Consider the following 19,677-nt stretch of genomic DNA (forward strand, 5'->3'; position numbering starts at 1 on the left):
GTGTATGACCCGCTATTCCTGGCCAAAGCAACCTCAGCTTCTCAATAAAGAGCCCATATCCCCAGGGACTCAATTATTCCCAAGGGAGCACTGCAGTGATTTCCCCAACTCCGAAATTCTTGAAACAAAGAAAAGAAAAGACATAGGCACCAATCCAGTTGAGGGAAACAAAGAGAATATTGACCATTGTCAAGAGACGTTGAATGGGTGCCACTTCCCAGGAGAAGAAGTATGAGAGTTGTTATGACTGCGCTGGTTTGTTAGAACGAGTCTTTATTTGGTCTCTCGGGGACAGAAAGGTGGCGCTCTCAGCAGACCCAGAGTTTGTGCTCACTGGTGTTCCTGTCAACACAACAGCTGGACGGGAGCCTGAACTTCACTGTGTGACGTCTCGCGGTAGAGATGTGTTAGGGGGCTGGCTTGGGGTGGGGAGCCATCCAGGTTTGCTACCACGGGCCGAGACTAGAAGATGCACTTGTGACTCACTAAGGATATTTACTGTCTGCACAGACTTCATCACTGGGGACATGAATGTAGACGGTCACCCCAACCCAACAAACATTTCTCAGGTGACTTCCCACCTTGCCAGGTGAACTAAGCACTAAACTGGGCAAGGCAGGTGTGAAGGAACCTTGAGGGGGTGGGGAGTGGCTTCGGGGTGCTGGGTGGGAGGGTGCTGACCAGATACCACTGCGCTGTTGGGCTGACTGGGAAGTGGGTACTGCGGGGGACACCTTTTCGGAGCTCTACCTCGGCCTCCGACCTGTGTCAGTCTTCACAGAAAAACCATCCAGAACTTTCTGTGGCCGCCGCCTCTGCCTGCCCAGACCCAGCCCTCGGTAGGGAAGCCCCACGTCCCGTGAGCCCAGGCCCACTGGCTCTGCGTCCTGGGGGCCAATGCCCTCGCTGGTGGCATCAGAGCTAAGGGCAGCCCCCCCGGGCTGGGGCAGAGGCTGGGACAGCGCGAGTTCCCCCCAGCAAGCAGCGGGGCCTCACCCGGAACTGGCCCCCATCTCCGTCGTCCAGCTCCAGGATGTAGCCGTCCACGGTGCTGTGGGTGAAGGGCGGCGTCCTCCAGGCCAGCGTGACGCTGTTGTTCCGGGTGCAGCACTTCTCCAGCTGCAGCAGGGGCACGGGCGGCACTGTGGCGGGGACAGGTCAGCTTTAGTGCACAGACCCCTGCAGGGCACAGGGCAGCCGCGTGGACCTGGCCGCACCCCAGGAGGAAAGGTGGCCACCCTGCGTCACTCCGGGCTGCTCGTGTGCACAGCTCGGTGTGCTTCTCAACCCTGGACGGGGGTCCTGGGATCTGGGGCGGGGAGAGGCCTGGCAGGAGCCTCCACCCCTCTGGGTCTGGAGCCCTGAGGAAGAGCTGCCCCCTGCCCACCTGCCCACTGAGAATCACTGGTTTTGACTCGGCCCCATGAGCAGCTGGGGAGGACTTGCAGCCCGGCCTCTGCGGACCCTCTGCACAGGGCAGCAAGCAGCTCGCACCTGGGGCCTGGAAGGTGCTCTCGGGGGCGGGGAAGGGCAAAATGCAAAGACCCACTGAAACCTTTGTCTGGAAGCATGTTAAAGGCCCACGGAACTAGATCCCGGAAGGAGAGGCGATCTTACAGTATCAGACAGTCAGTCCGTGGAATTAGGGATTTGAGTCAAGTGTATCATAAGTTCTATGAAGGTGAGATTGGGAGAGTGTTTTTATTCTCTAGTTATGTTCAGGCTCAAGAGGTTTTAGAAATAGTCCGTGCTGACATTTTCCAAAGGGAAAACTGCAACGTTAGTTTTTGGAAAAACTACAATTTCAGTTTGGGCCCAAATGTTAGGTCACCATCTTCCACATTCGGTTGACAGTTTAGTTGGGTGTCACCCCTGCCTTTGTCCTGGAGGGCTGGCTCGGTGCAGGCTGGTTCCCGGGGGTACCTCGGGTGATGAGCGTGGAGGAGCCCTCTCTCCATCCCTGGGCTCTGCTGCTTGCTCTCCCACTTCCTCTGTGAATTCCACCACCCCGTCCCTTCGGGAGCAGCTCCAAGCCGCCGACTTTCCAGAGGCCTCCACCTCTGCCAGGCTCCCTCCGCTCCCAGCACCACGCCTCATTCACACCTGGGGCAGGTGGCATTTCCAAACCTCACCTGAGGTGCAAATGGGAAGGTGCTCTCGGGGGTGGGGAAGGGCAAAATGCAAAGACCCACTGAAACCTTTGTCTGGAAGCATGTTAAAGGCCCAGGGAACTAGATCCCGGAAGGAGAGGCGATCTTACAGTATCGGGCAGTCAATCCGTGGAATTAGGGATTTGAGTCAAGTGTATCATAAGTTCTATTAAGGTGAGATTGGAAGGTGCAAACTGAGTATGGGAGAAAGCACAGAGATGCACAAGAGACTGGGTGTCTCTGGTTTAAAAATGGCCACGTATTTTGCAAGTAAGGATTTTCCTGAGTTCACAGATTCTGTAGGTGTGGCACTCAGCCCTTGGATATATCGGTCTAAAAAAACCAAAGAGCTTCATTCCCTCTCCTGAACGTACCCTTAATGTCTCTGGAGAGGCAGGGTGACGTCACTTGCTAATTTTGTAACCTGGGGAAAGTTATGCAAACTTTACTTAACCCTTAGCTCGTGTCCCCCGTGGGTCTCTGAACTCACTGCTACGATCCACCACCTTCTCCCGTCTGCTCTCACCTCTGACCTTCTCGCTCTTCTTGGAACATAGAACACTTATACCTGCCTCGGGGCCTTTGCACTCACCACCCCCCGGCCTTCTGGAATGTTCTTCCCTTACATTACATCTCTTTCCTCCTCACCTCAAAATACCTCCCCCCCCAACCCATGTCTACTAATGCCCCCTTCTCAAAAGGCACCTTGTTTGTCCCACCTGCCACTATCAGTTTACATTATACTCTCTGTTGTATTGTATTATCGATGTGTTATCTATTTCCTTCTCTAAATATCAGCTCAGTCTAGTGAGGGAGTCTGTAGACTTGCTCACGGCTGTGTCCTGAGCACCTAGGATGGTGCCTGGCATGTGGTAGACACTCGATAGGTGTCTCTGAATGAACAAATGATCCCCTTTCACAAAGGGGAAAAGTCTGGCTCAGGCTGGGTGCTACCCACAGAGGTCACCCAGCTCGCGGGTGGCTGAGCTGGGACCTGAACCCAGGTCTGTGACTCAGGAGTCCCTCCCTCCCACTCTGCGTCACACCAGTGTCACAGGTCTTCTGATGGCCCTAAGCTGCGCCGCAGAGTGGATGCCTCTTCCAGAAGAAGCGTCAACTGAACTGGGCCGACCACGGCTCACCCCTACATTTCATCTGGACGAAGTCCAGCTGGTGAATGGCCTGCAGCAGGGGCTCGCTGTCCAAGGTCAGTTCAAACTCTGCAGACACCTTGGGCTCCAGGGCACCTTTGACCCACTGCTCTTGAGACACCTGGACACGCTTGATCAGGGCGTCCGAGATCTTAAAGGAAGCACAGAGTTTAGGGTTTCCACGTGCAAAGGGAAAATAACGTAGCAGAGGGTAAGGAAGGGGCAGGGACTTCTCTGTGGGCTCAGGGGACTGTGGTGGCTAAGCACGCCCACTCAAGCCCTGGCAGAGATCATCTTTTAACAGCTTAGTCATGTTAAATGTAGAGAAGCACTTGCTGTTTTAGGCTAAACCCTGTTGTGAAGCAAATGATACTTAAAAAAATTTTTTTTTAAATTTTTTTATTTATTTTGGCCGCACTGCGCGTCATGCGGGATCTTCCCCGACCAGGGATCAAAACCACGCCCCCTGCAGTGGAAGCGCGGAGTCCTGACCACCGGACCACTAGGGAAGTCCAGTACTTTTAAAATATACAAAGACAGTCTTCACTCTACCTCTTTTGCTAGATCTAGCACTTTGCAAAGTGAAACATACGAGTGGCTTGTCCCAGGGTCTGAAAGCATCTCCTTCATCCGCAGGAGCGTGAAGCTCCCTCCCTCCCACTGTGTTTCCTCCACGGTGTTCTGCAGTTTGTGCTCCAAACTCTCGCTGCATCAAACCCACAGCTCTGTTCCCCTCTGCTGGACAGCCCTGCTCATTCAGACATTTGCACGTGTCCCTGTAGAGCCATGACCCCACGCACCCTTCCTGGGGACCGATCCAGGAGATTCATCATGTCCCCCAGAGACGGAGGACAGAGCTTCCGTCCGAATCACAGACATGATCCCAAGAGGTGCTCGTGACCCCGAGTCAGACTGGCTGCTGGAAGGATACCCAACAAGGCTGCACTGGCTTGGCAGGCAGCGGTCACGTGTCCAGACCTGCCGGACTCCGCACCCTGAGGGAACGGGTCCTGTGGGTTTTGCTGACTCACTCCTCCCTGTGCCATCTTTCCAGCTTGATTGGCAAAGACCGTCTTTTCTCATCTGTGGGGAATATGTTGAATTGGGGTTTCAAGTCGAGGCACGAAAGCACGGCATTTCAGCCCTAGAGATTATGATGTTTGATCTCCTCCTTTAAGGATGACACAGAGCCAGGGTCACAGCTAGCGAGACGCAGAGCCAAGATGAGAACCTAGGTCTTCTGGAATCGCTGAGCACAGGAGATTCTGCTCAAGTCCAAGCCGCTGGGGGGGACCTTCCTAGAACCTTGGCTAGTCTGGGGCATGGCAGTGGATTGGGAGGAACAACACCCAGCCCGCTCACCTGCAGAAACCCGGAGGGGTCGTTCTCCTTGATGACCTCCAGGCAGTACTCCATCAGCCCGGTGGACTGGCGCAGCTTCAGCGTGCAGTGGTTGATCTGGTCCCAAACCATCTGCCACGAGAAGTATCCCTAGTAACCGTCTCATCGAGGAACAGCAGTCGCCTGCAGCGGCAAGCGGCATTGGTCCCGCCCGCCTTGCCCCCTCCCCTGCTGCTGCTCTGTTCCTGAGCTCCACGCGCCCCTCCACGCGCCCTCCTTACGGGGGCGGTAAATGGACCCACTTCCCAACAAGCAGGGTCGCCACACCCAACAGGGCAAACTTCCTGAACTCTGGATAGAAAAGCAGAGAACGTGCACCCTCTGAAGCCCTCCTGGTGACCTGTCCGTGCCCCAGTCTCACTCGTTGGGTGGAAACTCAAGGGGCTCGGCTGCTTTGCGTGTAAACCATGGATCAAACCCAACACTCACTCCTTCTTTCCTTGAAAGTAACATTTTCTGTTTCAGCTGGGAAATGTCTGTAGAACAGATCGAGCCCAGACAATGAGGTGAGTGGTTTCTGTCAAGGCGGGGTGTTCACGGGGCACCTGCCTGGCCTGGGGACCCAGTGCCGAGTGAGGGGAAGCCTCCCCCTCCCGCCGTGGCCACCTCTGCTCTGCAAGATGAGAACAGGCAGTGTCCCTTCGACAGAAAACAGGGGCCGGGAGAAGATGGGAGAGGGTGGCCTTCTGAATGAAAGCAGCAGGATTCAGGCATCTCCCTCCAGCTTTGGAGGGGAGCAGGGGTGCTGATTGCTTCAGGGAAAGTGACATGAGTGTAAGTAGGTCCCGGGCCAACTTGCTCAGCCCTTCCTCTCCCCATTCGTTCATTCGTTCGTTCTTTCACTCATTCGTTCGTTCATTCATTCGTTCGTTCATTTGTTCATTCGTTTATTCATTTGTTCGTTCGTTTATTCATTTGTTCATTCGTTCATTCGTTCATTCATTCGTTTGTTCATTCGTTCGTTCATTCGTTCGTTCATTCGTTCGTTCGTTCATTCATTCATTCGTTTGTTCACTCATTCATTCGTTCGTTCATTCATTCATTCGTTCATTCGCTCATTCATTTGTTCGTTCATTCATTCATTCATTCGTTCACTCACTCAGCTAACACCGACCCAGAGCCCACGCTGCGTGCTCCCCCAGGCTCGGCTCGGAGGCCGCGATGGGACCGAGGGCGTCGGCCGTGGGGACGCACCTTCAGCTTGTGTTCCCTCTCTTTGGTGACCTTGGTGAGCAGCTTGGCCTTCTGTCGGGTTAGCGCGTCCACCAGCGCGTCGCACTGGGCCACCAGGCAGGCCTCGTAGTCCAGGCCGTTCTCCTGCGGGATGCAGAGAGCTTTAGCGAGAAGACGCTCAGAAACGCGGCCAGCACCAGACACACGGGGGCCCACCAGCAAGCTCGCCCCGGCGTGAGCTGTCCTGTTATTAGACTGGAAACAGTGCACACGTGCGTCTCAGCACATCTATAGGATGGAGTGAATATTCAGAGTCATCCAAACCATGAGGGTTTGTGAGGGTTTTCAATGTCATGGGAAAAGCTCATGAGAGAGACCTAAGAAGAAGAAGAGCGGCTGCAAGTGTGTGCAGCGTAATCGCACACTGTACGTGCATGTGTGTGTGTAGAGTAGTGGAACAACATGTCAAAGTGATGAGGGGGTCACCTCAGGGGCTGAGATATTGGTGAACCTTTCCTACTTCAGTCTGTTATTCTCTACCTTTCAAAATTTCTGTAACATACTTTTGCTTTCTCTAATCAGAAAACAGTAAAACAAACAAAACCCACTGTTCTTGCTGTAGGATCTGTCCCTCTCAGTTCTAAAAAAAAAAAAAAAAGTCTTTCAATGTAACTCAGGTCAGCCTGGATTCCAACCTCGTGTCATGGGCCGATGGTGTTCAGCCCTCCCACCCCTGCCCCAAGTTCCTATTTGAAGTCCTACCCCCCATGAGCTCAGAATGGGACTGTGTTTGGAGACAGGGCCTTGAAAGAAGTCAGTTAAATGAGGTCATCAGGCTGGGCCCTGATCCAATCTGACTGGTGTCCTTACAAGAGGAGATCAGGACACAGACACACACAGAGGGAGGACGGTGTGAGGACACAGGGAGAAGACGGCCGTCTACACGCCAAGGAGAGAGACCTCAGGAGAAACCACCTCTGCCAACACCTTGATCTTGGACTTCCAGCCTCCAGAACTATGAGAAAATAAGTTACTGTTGTGGAAGCCACTCAGTCAATGGTACCTTGTTACAGCAGCCCCATCAAACGGATACCTCCGTTGTCCCTGAAAACATCAGAACCAGGACAGGAAATGCCTGGCGGCTGAATTCTGTGCTTTCACTTATTAGGATGGTTTTTATTGGCTGGTTAAGAATTCAGTGCCGAGTCCTCTTTCCCATCCAGACACCGGAATGCTCTACGGTCCGTGATCTGTGTGAAAGTTCCTCCACACGTGCATGTATTTATTCGCTCTCTCCCCGACAGACAGAGCTCCTGGGGACAGAGGCTGTGCCTTATTGATCTGCGTCGGGCTTGTATGTGACACAGCATGGGTGCTCATTAAATACATTTGTTTAGTAAATGATGCTTTTATATTTTGATGTGTTGGTACAAAAGCACCGTATACAGATACCGCCTAGGGCTACGTGGCCACGGAGAGTGCTGCATTATTTCCGCCCAGCTCTCTTTCTAGGATTCTCTCTGAGTTCATGCAAAATCCCTTTCCTATCAGATGTCACAGGGGTGTCAGTGGATTGAGTGGGTGATGTCCTCAACACCTGAGGCAGTGCAGTGGGACAATTAGGCCTTCTCATGTTCAGCACTGAAAAGCACCTGCCATGGGGCCTTTCCTTTCCTCTGCTAAGCTTCACGTACCTCCTGCAGGGACTCCCCTCCCAGCGGGAGCTATGCTCACCTGGATCTGCTGCAGAATGTTCTTCAGCTGAACTAGAAACTCCTTGGCTTCTTTTGCCTTATCGGAAACTCCATTTAAGGCCTGAGACAGTTGGGCCTAAAAGATATCACAGGTTGAAAAGGAAAATTAGTTGTTAAAGGCACTTGGTCTGCACTTCATCATAAAGGCTCGTGTTTATAAGAGGGTAGAACCCAGGAACCGTCCTCACTTATGAAGGGACCGCTGTTGACTCCCGGACTCTATTGCATGTGCTTATTTTTCCAGCAATGGTTGATAAAGTGTTGGTTGACCGACACTCTTCTGTCTGGACCCCAAATCTGGGTAGAAGTAAGGAGCATTCAGCTAATTGGTTCAGGCTGACAGGACCCAGGACAAGAAGGCAAGTAGAGCCTTGGCCGGGTCTGGCCCCCTCCCCGCCGTAGCAGTTGTACCCCCCATCAGTAGGACACTCAGACACTTGTGCGAGGGAATCCCAGATGCCAGGCCACGCTCTGCCCACCCCACCCCTGCACAGGCGCCTTTTGGCCTGAGCGGGATGGGCAGGAAAGCGACCTGGAAGTGAGCCTGAGCCATATGGACCGGGGGTCCCAAGGCATCATGTGGAAGGGGATGATGGTGGCCTCCTCCTTAGCACTAGGGACTCCTCACCCTGCCCAGTTGCTGGGACCCAAGGCAGAGCTGCAGGCTGGGATCAAATCTATGGCCTTTAGCCTCAGGCTTCTTTTGAATGAAACACATACACACACCATCGAATTTGTCTTCAAAATCTTGCTATTAAATACACTGGTGCCCTTGATTTTTTTTTTTAAATTAATTAATTAATTAATTAAATTTTTTTTGGCTGTGTTGGGTCTTCATTTCTGCGCGAGGGCTTTCTCTAGTTGTGGCAAGTGGGGGCCACTCTTCATCGCGGTGCGCGGGCCTCTCACTATCACGGCCTCTCTTGTTGTGGGGCACAGGCTCCAGACGCGCAGGCTCAGTAGCTGTGGCTCACGGGCCTAGTTGCTCCGCAGCATGTGGGATCTTCCCAGACCAGGGCTCGAACCCGTGTCCCCTGCACTAGCAGGCAGATTCTCAACCACTGCGCCACCAGGGAAGCCCTGGTGCCCTTGATTTTTAACACGACTCTCATGTTTCAGAGTAAAAAGCTGAGGGCAGAGCAAAAACGGGGCCAGAAAGGCTGGTCATACCTGCTCTCCAATTTCTTTTTTTTTTAAATTGGAGTATAATAGCTTTACAATGTTGTTTCTGCCATACAATGAAGTGAATCACTATATGTATACATATATCCCCTCCCTCAGGGACCTCCCTCCCTCCCACCCCGCATCCCACCCATCTAGGTCATCACAGAGCACCGAGCTGAGCTTCCCGTGATATACAGCAGGCTCCCACTAGCTATCTATTTCACACATGGTAGTGTATTTATGTCAAACCTAATCTCCCACTTCGTCCCACCCTCCCCTTCCCCCGCTGTGTCCACACATCTGTTCGCTATGTCTGCATCTCTATTCCTGCCCTGCAAATAGGTTCATCTGTACCGTTTTTTCTAGATTCCACATATATGCGTTAATATACAATATTTGTTTTTCTCTTTCTGACTTACCTCACTCTGTATGTCAGACTCTAGGTCCATCGACATCTCTACAAATGACCCCATTTCGTTCCTTTTTATGGCTGAGTAATATTCCATTAGGTCTCTGCTCAGATATGATGTCAGTGAGGCCTCTTCCTTTGCCCTGCTCTATTCTTCTTCATAACGTTCATCACCACCCAACACAGGTTTGTTTCCTGTCTGTCTCTCCTCCCGAAAATGCAGGCTCCCCAGAACCGGGACCTTGCCTGGTTGCTCACATGCAGAGAGAGCACCATGCCCATGGCAGCATGAAAGAAATATTTGTTGAATGAATGCATCAATGAATGTGATTCTCTGGACCATATCCATGGCTTTCAAAGTGTGGTTCTTGGACTGACGGCACCAGCATCGTCCAGGAATTTGTTAGAAACACAAATTCTCTGGCCTCACCCCAGTCTTACTGATCAGAAACTGGGGGTGAAGCCCAGGAATCCGTCTTTTAACAAGCTCTCCAGGGGGTTCCGATGCAGTTTGCGATCCACTGGATGGTACAAACATAGCCACGGAGTGGAGGAGGAGACACAGGGAGAAGGAAGGGGGCCTCAGACCAGGGTCACCGACGTTCAAGGTGAGGTCAAGGTGAGGTCTGGGCTCTGTCCTGCTGGGAGACGGCTGGGAGCCTGAGGTGTGGCTCAGCAGAGGCAGATTCTGGAGAAGCTCTTCCTTCCTCCACTGGCTTCCCCATGCCCCTCACCTCAGCTGGTGTAGGCCCCCCCCTCCACAGGCACCCGGCGTGGACCACTTTCTGTTGCAATTATCCACGCAGGAAGAATATCCAGTAGACCTTACAGGAACAGCAGAGCGTTCTGTGTCTGCTCTAATACAGCTGCCACCAGCCTGGGCGGCTCTGAGCACTTGAAAGGTGGCTAATGTAACTGAGGGACTGGATTTAAATTTTATTTCAAGTTTTCGGCCACCACGGTTGGCCAGCGGCTGCTGTTCTGGGCAGCACAGATCTTTTTTTAATTTTAATTTTTAATATTTATTGATTTATTTGGCCGCGTTGGGTCTTAGTTGCGGCGCGTGGGCTCAGTTGCCCCGCGGCACGTGGGATCTTAGTTCCCCGACCAGGGATCGAACCCCCGTCCCCTGCACCGGGAGGCAGATTCTTAACCGCTGGACCACCAGGGAAGTCCCTGGGTAGCACAGATCTTTGCACCCATCCTTAGAGGGGTCCAGGTCCTCGGGAAGCTCAGCCTGTCCCTGATGGCTGTGCTCAGGAGGAACCGGAGAAGTCAGCATCACTCGGGCCCGTCATCGGCGCCCAGAAAAGAGTGGCACCTCCCTCCCCACGACAGTCACCCAGAGCAGAGGGCCCACTGAGGCTGCACCCCTTCCCTCCCCAACAAGGGACCGATTCCCAGGAACCTATACAATCCTTCATGGCGGGGACTTTGTTTTTTTGTCTTTGCCTTTCTAGCCAGGCACTGGCACAAAGCAGGGGCTCAAAAACTGCTCACTGGCTGAATAAAAAGCAAAGCAATTGCTCCACTAGAAGTGGATGCTAAGGTAAGACGGGTCCCTGTAGATCCATCACCACGGCGACCACCTTTTCCGGCGAGAGGCTGCATTAGTGAGAGTCCCCTTCCCTCCACCCGGGGAACTGGAGCCAGCGGGGCTCTGTCCCCGTCAGCCCCGGCCTCCCCGCGGCCCGTCCCACCCCAGGGCCTGTGGACCTGCTTCCTGCTTGGCAAGTAGACCCAGGACCTTGGCAAGGAGCGCAGAACACAGTGATCTTTGAAGGCCTCCAGGGACCTTAGGCAAACGCCCAGCTGAAAGGGGAATGATCTCACAGCTCAGTAGACACGGCTCCGGCCCCACCAGACTTGCCCTTGATCTTGCCCTCTGCTTTCTCTTGACGCCGTCCGGCCCTGGCCCAGCAGGGTGCTCGCCTGCACAAAGACCTGTGCCCGGTCTGCTGGTCGCCGGGAAGAGCCCAGACACCCATGTGAGGTCCGGTCGCCATCGAGGGATGTCCCGACAAGCACACACTTGAACCTTTCTTGACCCCAGTTCCTTCCTGTGTGATGTGGCCACGAGACACCTCTCCTTGCCCAGGTGACAATACTGTGGAAACTGGACCTGGTTATTCTAGTGGCAAAGGAGTCAGGGTTTGGGCGGCGAAGGTGGAAACCATTTCTCAAGGGACAAGTGGTTCACTTATTGGCAACGTGTTATGGGTTCACGGCATATTGTATTTGGCTTCAGTTTTTTGAAATATGCTCTTCCTCTTTTCCACAGGGACTACCTAGGGGCCAGCAGGGAACACTGAAAATTGTGTCTTTCTGGTCTGAGAGAAGAGCCTGCCGTCTGAGAAATGAGAATGGATTGTTATGTCTCTGTGGATGTTGGTTATACTATCCTCTAGGAAAGAAAGGAAACATCCAGACTGAAGATAAATTTTTTTAAATGACTGAATGGATTTTAACTTGAATCAAACACTGTATTTTATGCCTTTTTATTCCTCTAAGGTTAGAACTACATTGCTGCAGAGTCTCTAAGTTTAGACAGACAGCTTAAAAATGTATTTCCAAGTGGGCCAAACCACCTGCTTCCTGACCTAGCATCACATCTTTGCCTGCATCCCGAAAGAGTAGCTTCTGGGTACATGGGGTAGCTTTCTGCCTTTTCCCTCCCATTCTGGATGGTGTTATAGGGCCTCATACTGCATTAAGCAAGAGAACTCTGGGCCAGTACAGTCAAATCTCGGCTCCGTCATTCATTAGCTGTGCATCTTGGGAAGATTCTTCATCTCTTTGTTCTATAGGGTCCTCCCCTGTAAGGTGGGAATAACAACCCTTACCTCATATGAGTTCTTACTATTATGCTTAGAAATATAGCCCAAGCTTTCCCGAAATCCTCTTAATTGTTCAGTCTGGGTCTATCATATGTGGGTTGTTATGGACTGAATGTGTCCTCCCCAAATCCATATGTTGAAGCCTTAACCTGCAGTATGATGGTATTAGGAGACGGGACCTTTGGGAGGCAATTAGGTCACGTAGTTGGAGCCCCCATGATGGGATCAGTGCCCTTAAAGAAAAGACATGGGAGAGCTCTTTCCCTCTCTCCTCCCACTGCACCGAGGAAAGGCCCCGTGAGTACACGGTGAGAAGGTGAGTGTCCACAAGGCCCGAAGAGAGCCTCACCAGGAACTAAGCTGGCCGGCAGCCGGATCTGGGATGCCCAGCTTTCAGAACTGTGAGAAAGAAATCTCTGTTGTTTTATGGGATTTGCTTACAGCAGCCCAAACAGACTAAGACATGAATTATCTAAATTACCCAACTAAGACCTTTCAGAGATAATTCTCATGTTTGCCACAGACTCTGTGGAGAAGCCCCTAAGTTGTCTCCTTTTATTTATTTTAAAAAATTAATTAATTAATTAATTTGTGGCTGCGTTGGATCTTCATTGCTGCGCGCGGGCTTTCTCTAGTTGCGGCGAGCGGGGGCTACTCTTCGTTGCGGTGCGTGGGCTTTTCACTGCGGTGGCTTATCTTGTTGCAGAGCAGGGGCTCTAGGTGCGTGGGCTTCAGTAGTTGTGGCATGTGGGCTCAGTTGCTCCGCTGCATGTGGGATCTTCCCAGACCAGGGATCGAACCCATGTCCCCTGCATTGGCAGGCGGATTCTTAACCACTGCGTCACCAGAGAAGTCCCAAGTTGCCTCCTTTTAAACTTGGTCTTTGTTCTCTGACATCAGGATTACCCAGTAGAAGTGCAGAAATTAGGCACCAAGGATCTAGACATGACTGCCAAATGCCACCTCCTCTTGATGCTTTGCTCCCCTCCCCAAATGGAACGTGCCCTTGGCACTCCTTCCAGGGCGTGTCTCACTCTCCTTGAGACGGGCAGCCCGGGGGAAATGCATCCGCTCCCCTGTCCTGTCGGCCGCCCTGCAAGCCTGTCCTGTGCACTTCCGTGCAGGCAGCGCGGGCCTCACACCTAGAATGTGCTCCGCAGAGATCCAGTCAGTGGATGGATTCTGTTCTAGATTTTGGCTGACTAGCTGCCCCGAGCTAGTCACGTCTCAATCCTCTTACACGCTGGGCTTAATTAAAATGGCCATGTGGCCACTCTGGACCCGCCATTTCTAGGGCATGAAGCCCCATCTGGTACTGGGCACTGGCAGTCCAACCCTACCCTGCGGATCAAAGCTCTTTTCATGACTTCTGGGTATTAACTGTTTCTAGTTAACCGCTGGCACGGATCCTGCCCCAGTTTAGTCCTACTCGACAGAACCTCCGACACCCTCCCTCTCCCTGCGTCTGCTGGAAGACCAGAGGGTTCCTCCACCTAGGCCTGCTTCCCCTTTCCTGATCCACCTGCCAACGGCTGCAAAAGCCCTGCTGAAGCGCTGGAAAGGCCCTTCGCCAAGAGGCCAGCCACCAAGATAAATGTGACTGCCCTGGTGGTCAGCCTAAAGTGAGGTTCAGCGACACGGCAGGGGGCCTTGGGTGCCCTTACTACTGAAGCATATGCAGTGACAAGGCTGGAGACTGCATGCGAGAGTACTGTCCCACCCACAGGGACCACACCTGGGGACAGGAGAAGGTGGGTGAGACGGGCACATGGAGGGGCTGAGGGGAGGACCCATACAGGGTGCATGAGACCCCAGCCCTACAGGATCCCCCTTCCCAGTCTGCCCCCATCCAAGGGTCCAGGTTGTAAAGGATGTGTCACACAAGGTGTGAAGGACTGATGTTAGGGCTCCAGCGGAGCAGGGTGGGCCTCGGGTAGAAGTCTACCTAGAGAGCAATCAGATGAGTATTTGCCGGGTGGCAGGCCCCTTCCATGGCAGACTGTGGGTCCCAGGCTGAGGGCCCCCCAGAAGCAGAAAGGGTTGTTGGCAGGAGAACTAGGATCCAGGGGCGATGCAAGCAGCCTCTCTCTTCAGCGGATGTGACCTGGATTTGGGGGGGTGCCCTGAGGCAAAACAGCTCAGAGGATCAGCTCCTGTCCCGCCGGCCCCCCGTGTTTCTGGCCACTGAGCCAGTAAGGAGAGGTGGCGTTTGAATGGGGGTCTCCAGACGCTAATCCAGTGCTCTGTTCTGTGCACTGAAGCCACCTCCAACCCCCAGAACCTCCATATGGAGGCCGCTACCATGACTGCCAGCACTGAGACGTGTTGTCTATGAGGACTCCATGGCCCCTGAGTCCCCCCCCCAGGACTGATACTCCGAGAGGGTCTACCTTCCCTTGACTCCCCAGACTCATTCGGCCCCCGCATTGTGGGTTCTCATGGTATATTAGCTTCTTGTTGCTGCTATCAAGAATTACCATAAACTCAGTGACGTTTATTCTTTTATAGTCCTGGAGGCCAGAAGTCCAAAGTGAGTCTTACAGGCCAAAACCAAGCTGTCAGCAGGCCTGCTTCCTTCTGGAGGCTCTAAAGAGGGACCCTTTTCTTTTAAAAAAACATGCCCTTGGCTTTATTTATTTATTTTAAAAATATTTATTTATTTTGGCTCCACTGGGTCTTAGTTGCGGCACGTGGGGTCTTTGTTGCCACAGGTGGGCTTCCCAGTTGTGGCTTGCATGTGGGGATCCTAGTTCCCCAACCAGGGATTGAACCCAGGCTCCCTGCATTGCAAGTGTGGAGTCTTACACACTGGACCACCAGGGAAGCCCCGAGAGACCCCTTTTCTTGTCTTTTCCATCTTCTAGAGGTTACCTACATCCCTTGACTCGTGGCCCCTTCCTTGCATCACTCAGCCTCTCACTTCTGTCCTCGTATCTCCTACGACTATGGCCTTCCTGCCTCCCTCTTACAGGGGCCCTTGTGATGCCCTTAAACCAGCTGAGCAATTAAGGATAAGCTCCTCACCTCAAGGTCCTTAATATAATCACACCTGCAAAGTCCATTTTGCCACGTAAGGTGACATGGTCACAAATTCTGGAGGTTGGGACGTGCACGTCCTTGGGGGCCTTTATTCAGCCTGCCATACCTGGCAACTGAATTGATCTTTTCTAGTCTCATTTCACAGGTGACGGATGAACTGTTCAACGTCTGCTACTTCAGAGGCCTGTGCGCTGGATGAAGTCGTATTGCGCGTACGCAGTGCCGTATTCCCAGCTCGGGCCAGGTGCCAGGCACACGGTAGGGACCAGAAACCATGCCCCATTGAAGGTCTGTCTCCACCTGGATCCTCAACTCCTTACTGAGGATGCAGGACAGGTATCAGGATAGGACCCGCCCATAGAACTAACATCTACCCCACAAAGACCCTCCCCTAAGGCCAGAATAGGGTGCTTCTTGTGCCACGGGGTAAAACGCAGGCTGCCTGGACCCGGCTGCAACCTGGCACTGTGGCCTCCCCTCTCTTGCCCCGGTACAGCTCTCTGATGCTGATGACCCCGGTCAATAGCTACGGTGATGATGGCAGATGGCATTCACTAAATGCTGACACTAAATTACGTGTCTAATGTTGTTGGTTTCTCACAGCCTGCCAGGGGGGTGCTAGCATTTTCCTCATTTTACAGAAGAGGGGACCGAGGCTCAAGGTCACACAGCTAGAAGCTGGTGGTTGGAGCCAAGGCTCCGACCAAGGTTTCTCTGAACCCAAAGCCATTGCTCCTAGCACTGGGCTGCCTTTCAGATACTCAACCAAGACAGAGGAAGGAGAAACCCTGATTTCCAGCCAAACCCTCCGCAGGCGGGCTGATGGGGAGGGACAGTCCATCCTCTCCTGGCGGCATCTTTACTGTCCCTCACATGCTTCCCGTTCAGGTGGGGCTGCCTGTCCGTCGAGTGACTTTCCGCATCTCCCCTCCATTAAAGTTTCAAATGTGCAGCAGCCTAGGGAACCAGAGAAACTTCCGAAGTGTCAAAGCAAGGCCGCCTTCAGCCTGGGTGAGGTGGTGGTACAGCAGTGAGGCGTAGCCTCCCGCCCCCCGCCCGCAAGGAGGGGGTGCCGTCAGGACTCCCGCTCCAGCCCTGCGCGGAGGCAGCCAGCTGGGGCAGGCAGGACCCAGAGGGCGAGTCCTGATGCAGCTGAGGGGTGGGAGGGGTTTATGCGGACAGCCACAGGACACAGAGCTCAAAAAGACGTTTCTCTTTGCGAGTCTGACGCCAGTTTCAACGTGTGGGTTCTTTTCCCCACACCAGGCGATTCTCCAGTGCCAGCTGGCCGTCCTACAATTCAACTCAGTTCGGACACTTTCTATCTGGAAAGAGCGTCAGATCCCGCAGGTTAAGGGCTCAGCCCACAGGTCTGTCTCCCCTTCAGCCAATCGCAACTCCAGGTTGTCACCTGTGCTTCCTGCCGAGTGCCCAGAGATAGGATGTTCCCACATCTCCTCCTTGGGTTTGATGACTTTGCCAGAACTCAGAAACACTTTACTTACTAGATCACCAGTTTGTTATAAAAGGATGTAACTAGGAACAACCAGAGGGAGGAGATGCAGGGGGCAAGGTCTGGAGAAGGGCACAGAGCTTCCCTGCCCTCTCCCCACACCTCCGCGTGTTCCCAGCCCGAAAGCTCTCAGGACCCCATCCTCTCGGGGTTTTATGGAGGCTTCATTCCATAGGCATGATTGATTAAGTCATTGGTCATCGGTGATTGATTGAGCTGCCAGCCCTTCTCTCCTCCCCAGAGGTTGGGAGGAGGGGTGAGTGGGGGACTGAAAGCTCCAGCCCCTACTCACATGGCCGTTCCCCTGGCAACGAGTCCATCCTTAGGTTACCTGAGGCTTTCCAACAATCACCTCATTATAAAAGATCTTATATCGCTCTCATCATTTAGCAAATTCCTAGAGGTTTAGGAGCTCTGTGCCAGGAACCGAGATGAAGACCAAATATATATTTTATTATAAATCACAGTATGACACTATTACACTGGGAGGCTGTGTAATGCAAGAATGGAGAGGTCGGGGGAACATGTAAGCAGCTACACTCTGGGGGAGAATAAAAGGAGGGTTTGCTTTTATCTGCGGAGGGTACGCCCAGCGATTCACTCTCTCTGCTGCCCCTAAAGCTAGATACCCTGTCCCTCAGCCTAACTGCCTTCCCAGGGCTCCGGGGGGAGCGATTGGGAGCCTCTGTGCATCTGCTCACCGGGAGAGCTAGCCGCCCTGCTCCCGCGCTTCTGGGGCACACGGTGAAGGACAGCCGAATTTTCACCGAGTGTCCGGCACGCTCACTCAGCACAGAGGAAGAGGCTGTGAAATGGGGCCACGGGGCATTTCCTCTCCCCTTTTCCTCCTCCACTCACTAATAGGTGTTGGTTTTTTAAATTCGTGGCTGATGATAATCCCTAAAATGAATTTAAAATGTCCTAATCCTTTGACAGAACAGCAGGAATAAAAGAGTGATGTGGAGAACTCGTTTAAGAAAATCAAAAGTCAGGGGCTCCTGGATAAGCAGAGAAGCTACCTTTGAAGCACCCTCCTGAGAGGCCTGAGCGCTGCAACCACTCACTTTCCACCCAAGCAGGTGGCCACCGCACCCTCCCATGATAAGTCCCCCTCCCCGCTGGGGAAGTCTGAATCGATGGAGGCAGATATTCTCCCTGCATCTTCTCAAATGCTCCCTCCTGCCAAGGGGTCCCAAGGACCCAGCCCCTGGGACACCAACAGCTAACCCAGTGGTGACCTCCTGGCCTTGTTACGTGCCCGGGGAGCTTCTGACCTTTCCTCTCTTAGGTTTATCTTCTGTTTAAGACTCATATGCCCGTTAAGATGAGCAGCCCAACTGGCCCTGCTGATTCGGCAGACGTGGACGTCATGGGCGTGTGTAGGTACAGGCCTCTGGCAGGAGGAGAGAAGCAAAGCGGCCAGAGCGCTACCTTTCTATCATCCAGCCCTTCCCAACTCAAGGCTGCACCCTGGGCAGCCTCAAGGGGAGGTGTCATGGGTTGAATTATGGCCGCCTCAAAAGACGTGTCAGAGTCCCAACTCTTACGACCTCAGAATGTGACCTTATTTGGAGACAGTGTCTTTACAGAGGTACGCAAGTTAAAATTTCTTCATTAGGGTGGGTCCTAATCCAATGCGGCTGGTGTCCTTATAAAAAGGGGAAATGTGGACACAGAGACAGATGTCCACAGAGGGAAAACACCACGTGGAGATTGGAGTTATGCTACCACAAACCAAGGAACTGCCAGAGGCTGGGAGAGAGGCCTGGAATAGATCCTTCCCTAGAGACTTCAGGGCCCTGTGACACCTTGATCTCAGACTTGGCCTCCAGAACTGTCCCTCATAAAATGGTGTAGTATTTGCATGTAACCCACATACGTCCTCTCACATACTTTAAATCATGTCTAGATTACTTAAAATACCTAATACCATGTAAATGCTATGAAAAGAGTTGCCAACATGTGGCTAATTCAAATTTTGCTTTTTGGAACTTTCTGGAATTTTTTTCCTAATTTTGATCCACAGTTGGCTGAATCCTCGGATACAGCGGGGCAACTGTACCTTGATACACTCATATCACACACTAATACAAAAGGGTTTAAAGTGGGAGGTTCACAGCTCTCTTGCTTAAATCATAAACCAGGATAGACCCTGATCTGTTCTGTCCTGCCTGGAAATGCACTCCTCCTTCAGTAAGAAATTCTGTCTTTGCTGGAGTCTCTCTCCTCCTGGCCCCTGGGGCTCAAGGTCTCCTCTCCTGTGGCTCTTGCTGAACAAGGTGGGAACCCTTCAGCCTGGCCGTCAAGACCTTCACCCAGTCACTGGGTGATTCGTCAACAGGCACCTGTTGGCCACCTACAGCTGAAGAGGCCCAGTGGTGTGCTGGGGGGGGGTCAGCACCTCCGCCCTCCCTGGGGCTTTTGAACCCAGACCCCGCCTTCCGGCAGATGCGCTCCCCTTGCTTCCCCCCACCCCCTGCATTGTGAGCCTTCTCCCAGCCGTCACTTGCCCTCACAACACCCACCTGGAGCCCTGGATCAGCCTGCCCAAGGCCAGGTGCACTTCTCCTTTTCCGTGAAGTCTTCCCGGACTCCACGAGACTGTGGGATCCTCCTCTCCTCTGCTCCCCCTTGGCCTCTTGCTTACCCCCAGTTTTAGTCCTTGTCACCGTCCGTCTGGCATCTAGTTACTTGTCCACTGGCCCTCGCTGGAGCGAGGCTCCCCCAGTGAGACATGAATTCATCCGCGTGCCCAGCGCGGGGCCTGCACACAACAGGTGCTCGTTGGCTCGAGTGGCTTGTGAATCGACTGAGTTTAGTGCCGTGTGCTCTGGGGCAGCAGAGAAGCAGGGGTGAGTCTTGGCTCCCTCGGGCGGGGTCCCGGGGTGCAGCTGGAGGCGTCTAGCTTGACTTCTGGGGGCTCCGACGCCTGGCGCCTGTGGCGACCCCGCCTCACCGCCTGGCCCATCCGGCCCATCCTGCTGGGCCTGGGACCTCCTCCCGGGGCTTCTCCCTGGGGGGCCTGCCCTGGTGGGATCTCCTGAGCACCACTCCTTCCTCACTTCACTTGAGTAAAAATAGAGCTG

At 53.3% G+C, this 19,677-nt stretch overlaps 1 protein-coding gene across 2 annotated transcripts in view; it reads right to left on the bottom strand.

The window, feature by feature from the left end:
* TRIM67 (tripartite motif containing 67) overlaps positions 1-19,677 on the bottom strand; it is a 51,002-nt gene that overhangs the window by 6,798 nt on the left and 24,527 nt on the right. Inside the window, exons 2-6 of one of the 2 annotated variants that reach the window (XM_082407762.1) lie at positions 7,610-7,705; positions 5,897-6,019; positions 4,664-4,774; positions 3,293-3,452; positions 997-1,142 (exon numbers count right to left, since the gene is read on the bottom strand). In XM_082407762.1, coding sequence (XP_082263888.1) covers positions 997-1,142; positions 3,293-3,452; positions 4,664-4,774; positions 5,897-6,019; positions 7,610-7,705 — 636 coding nt within the window. The remainder of the gene's footprint in view (positions 1-996; positions 1,143-3,292; positions 3,453-4,663; positions 4,775-5,896; positions 6,020-7,609; positions 7,706-19,677) is intronic. The other variant, XM_082407763.1, reaches the window with a different exon arrangement.

This window comes from Balaenoptera borealis (genome assembly GCF_965194805.1).
Source record: "Balaenoptera borealis genome assembly, chromosome: 10".
Lineage (NCBI taxonomy): Eukaryota > Metazoa > Chordata > Mammalia > Artiodactyla > Balaenopteridae > Balaenoptera > Balaenoptera borealis.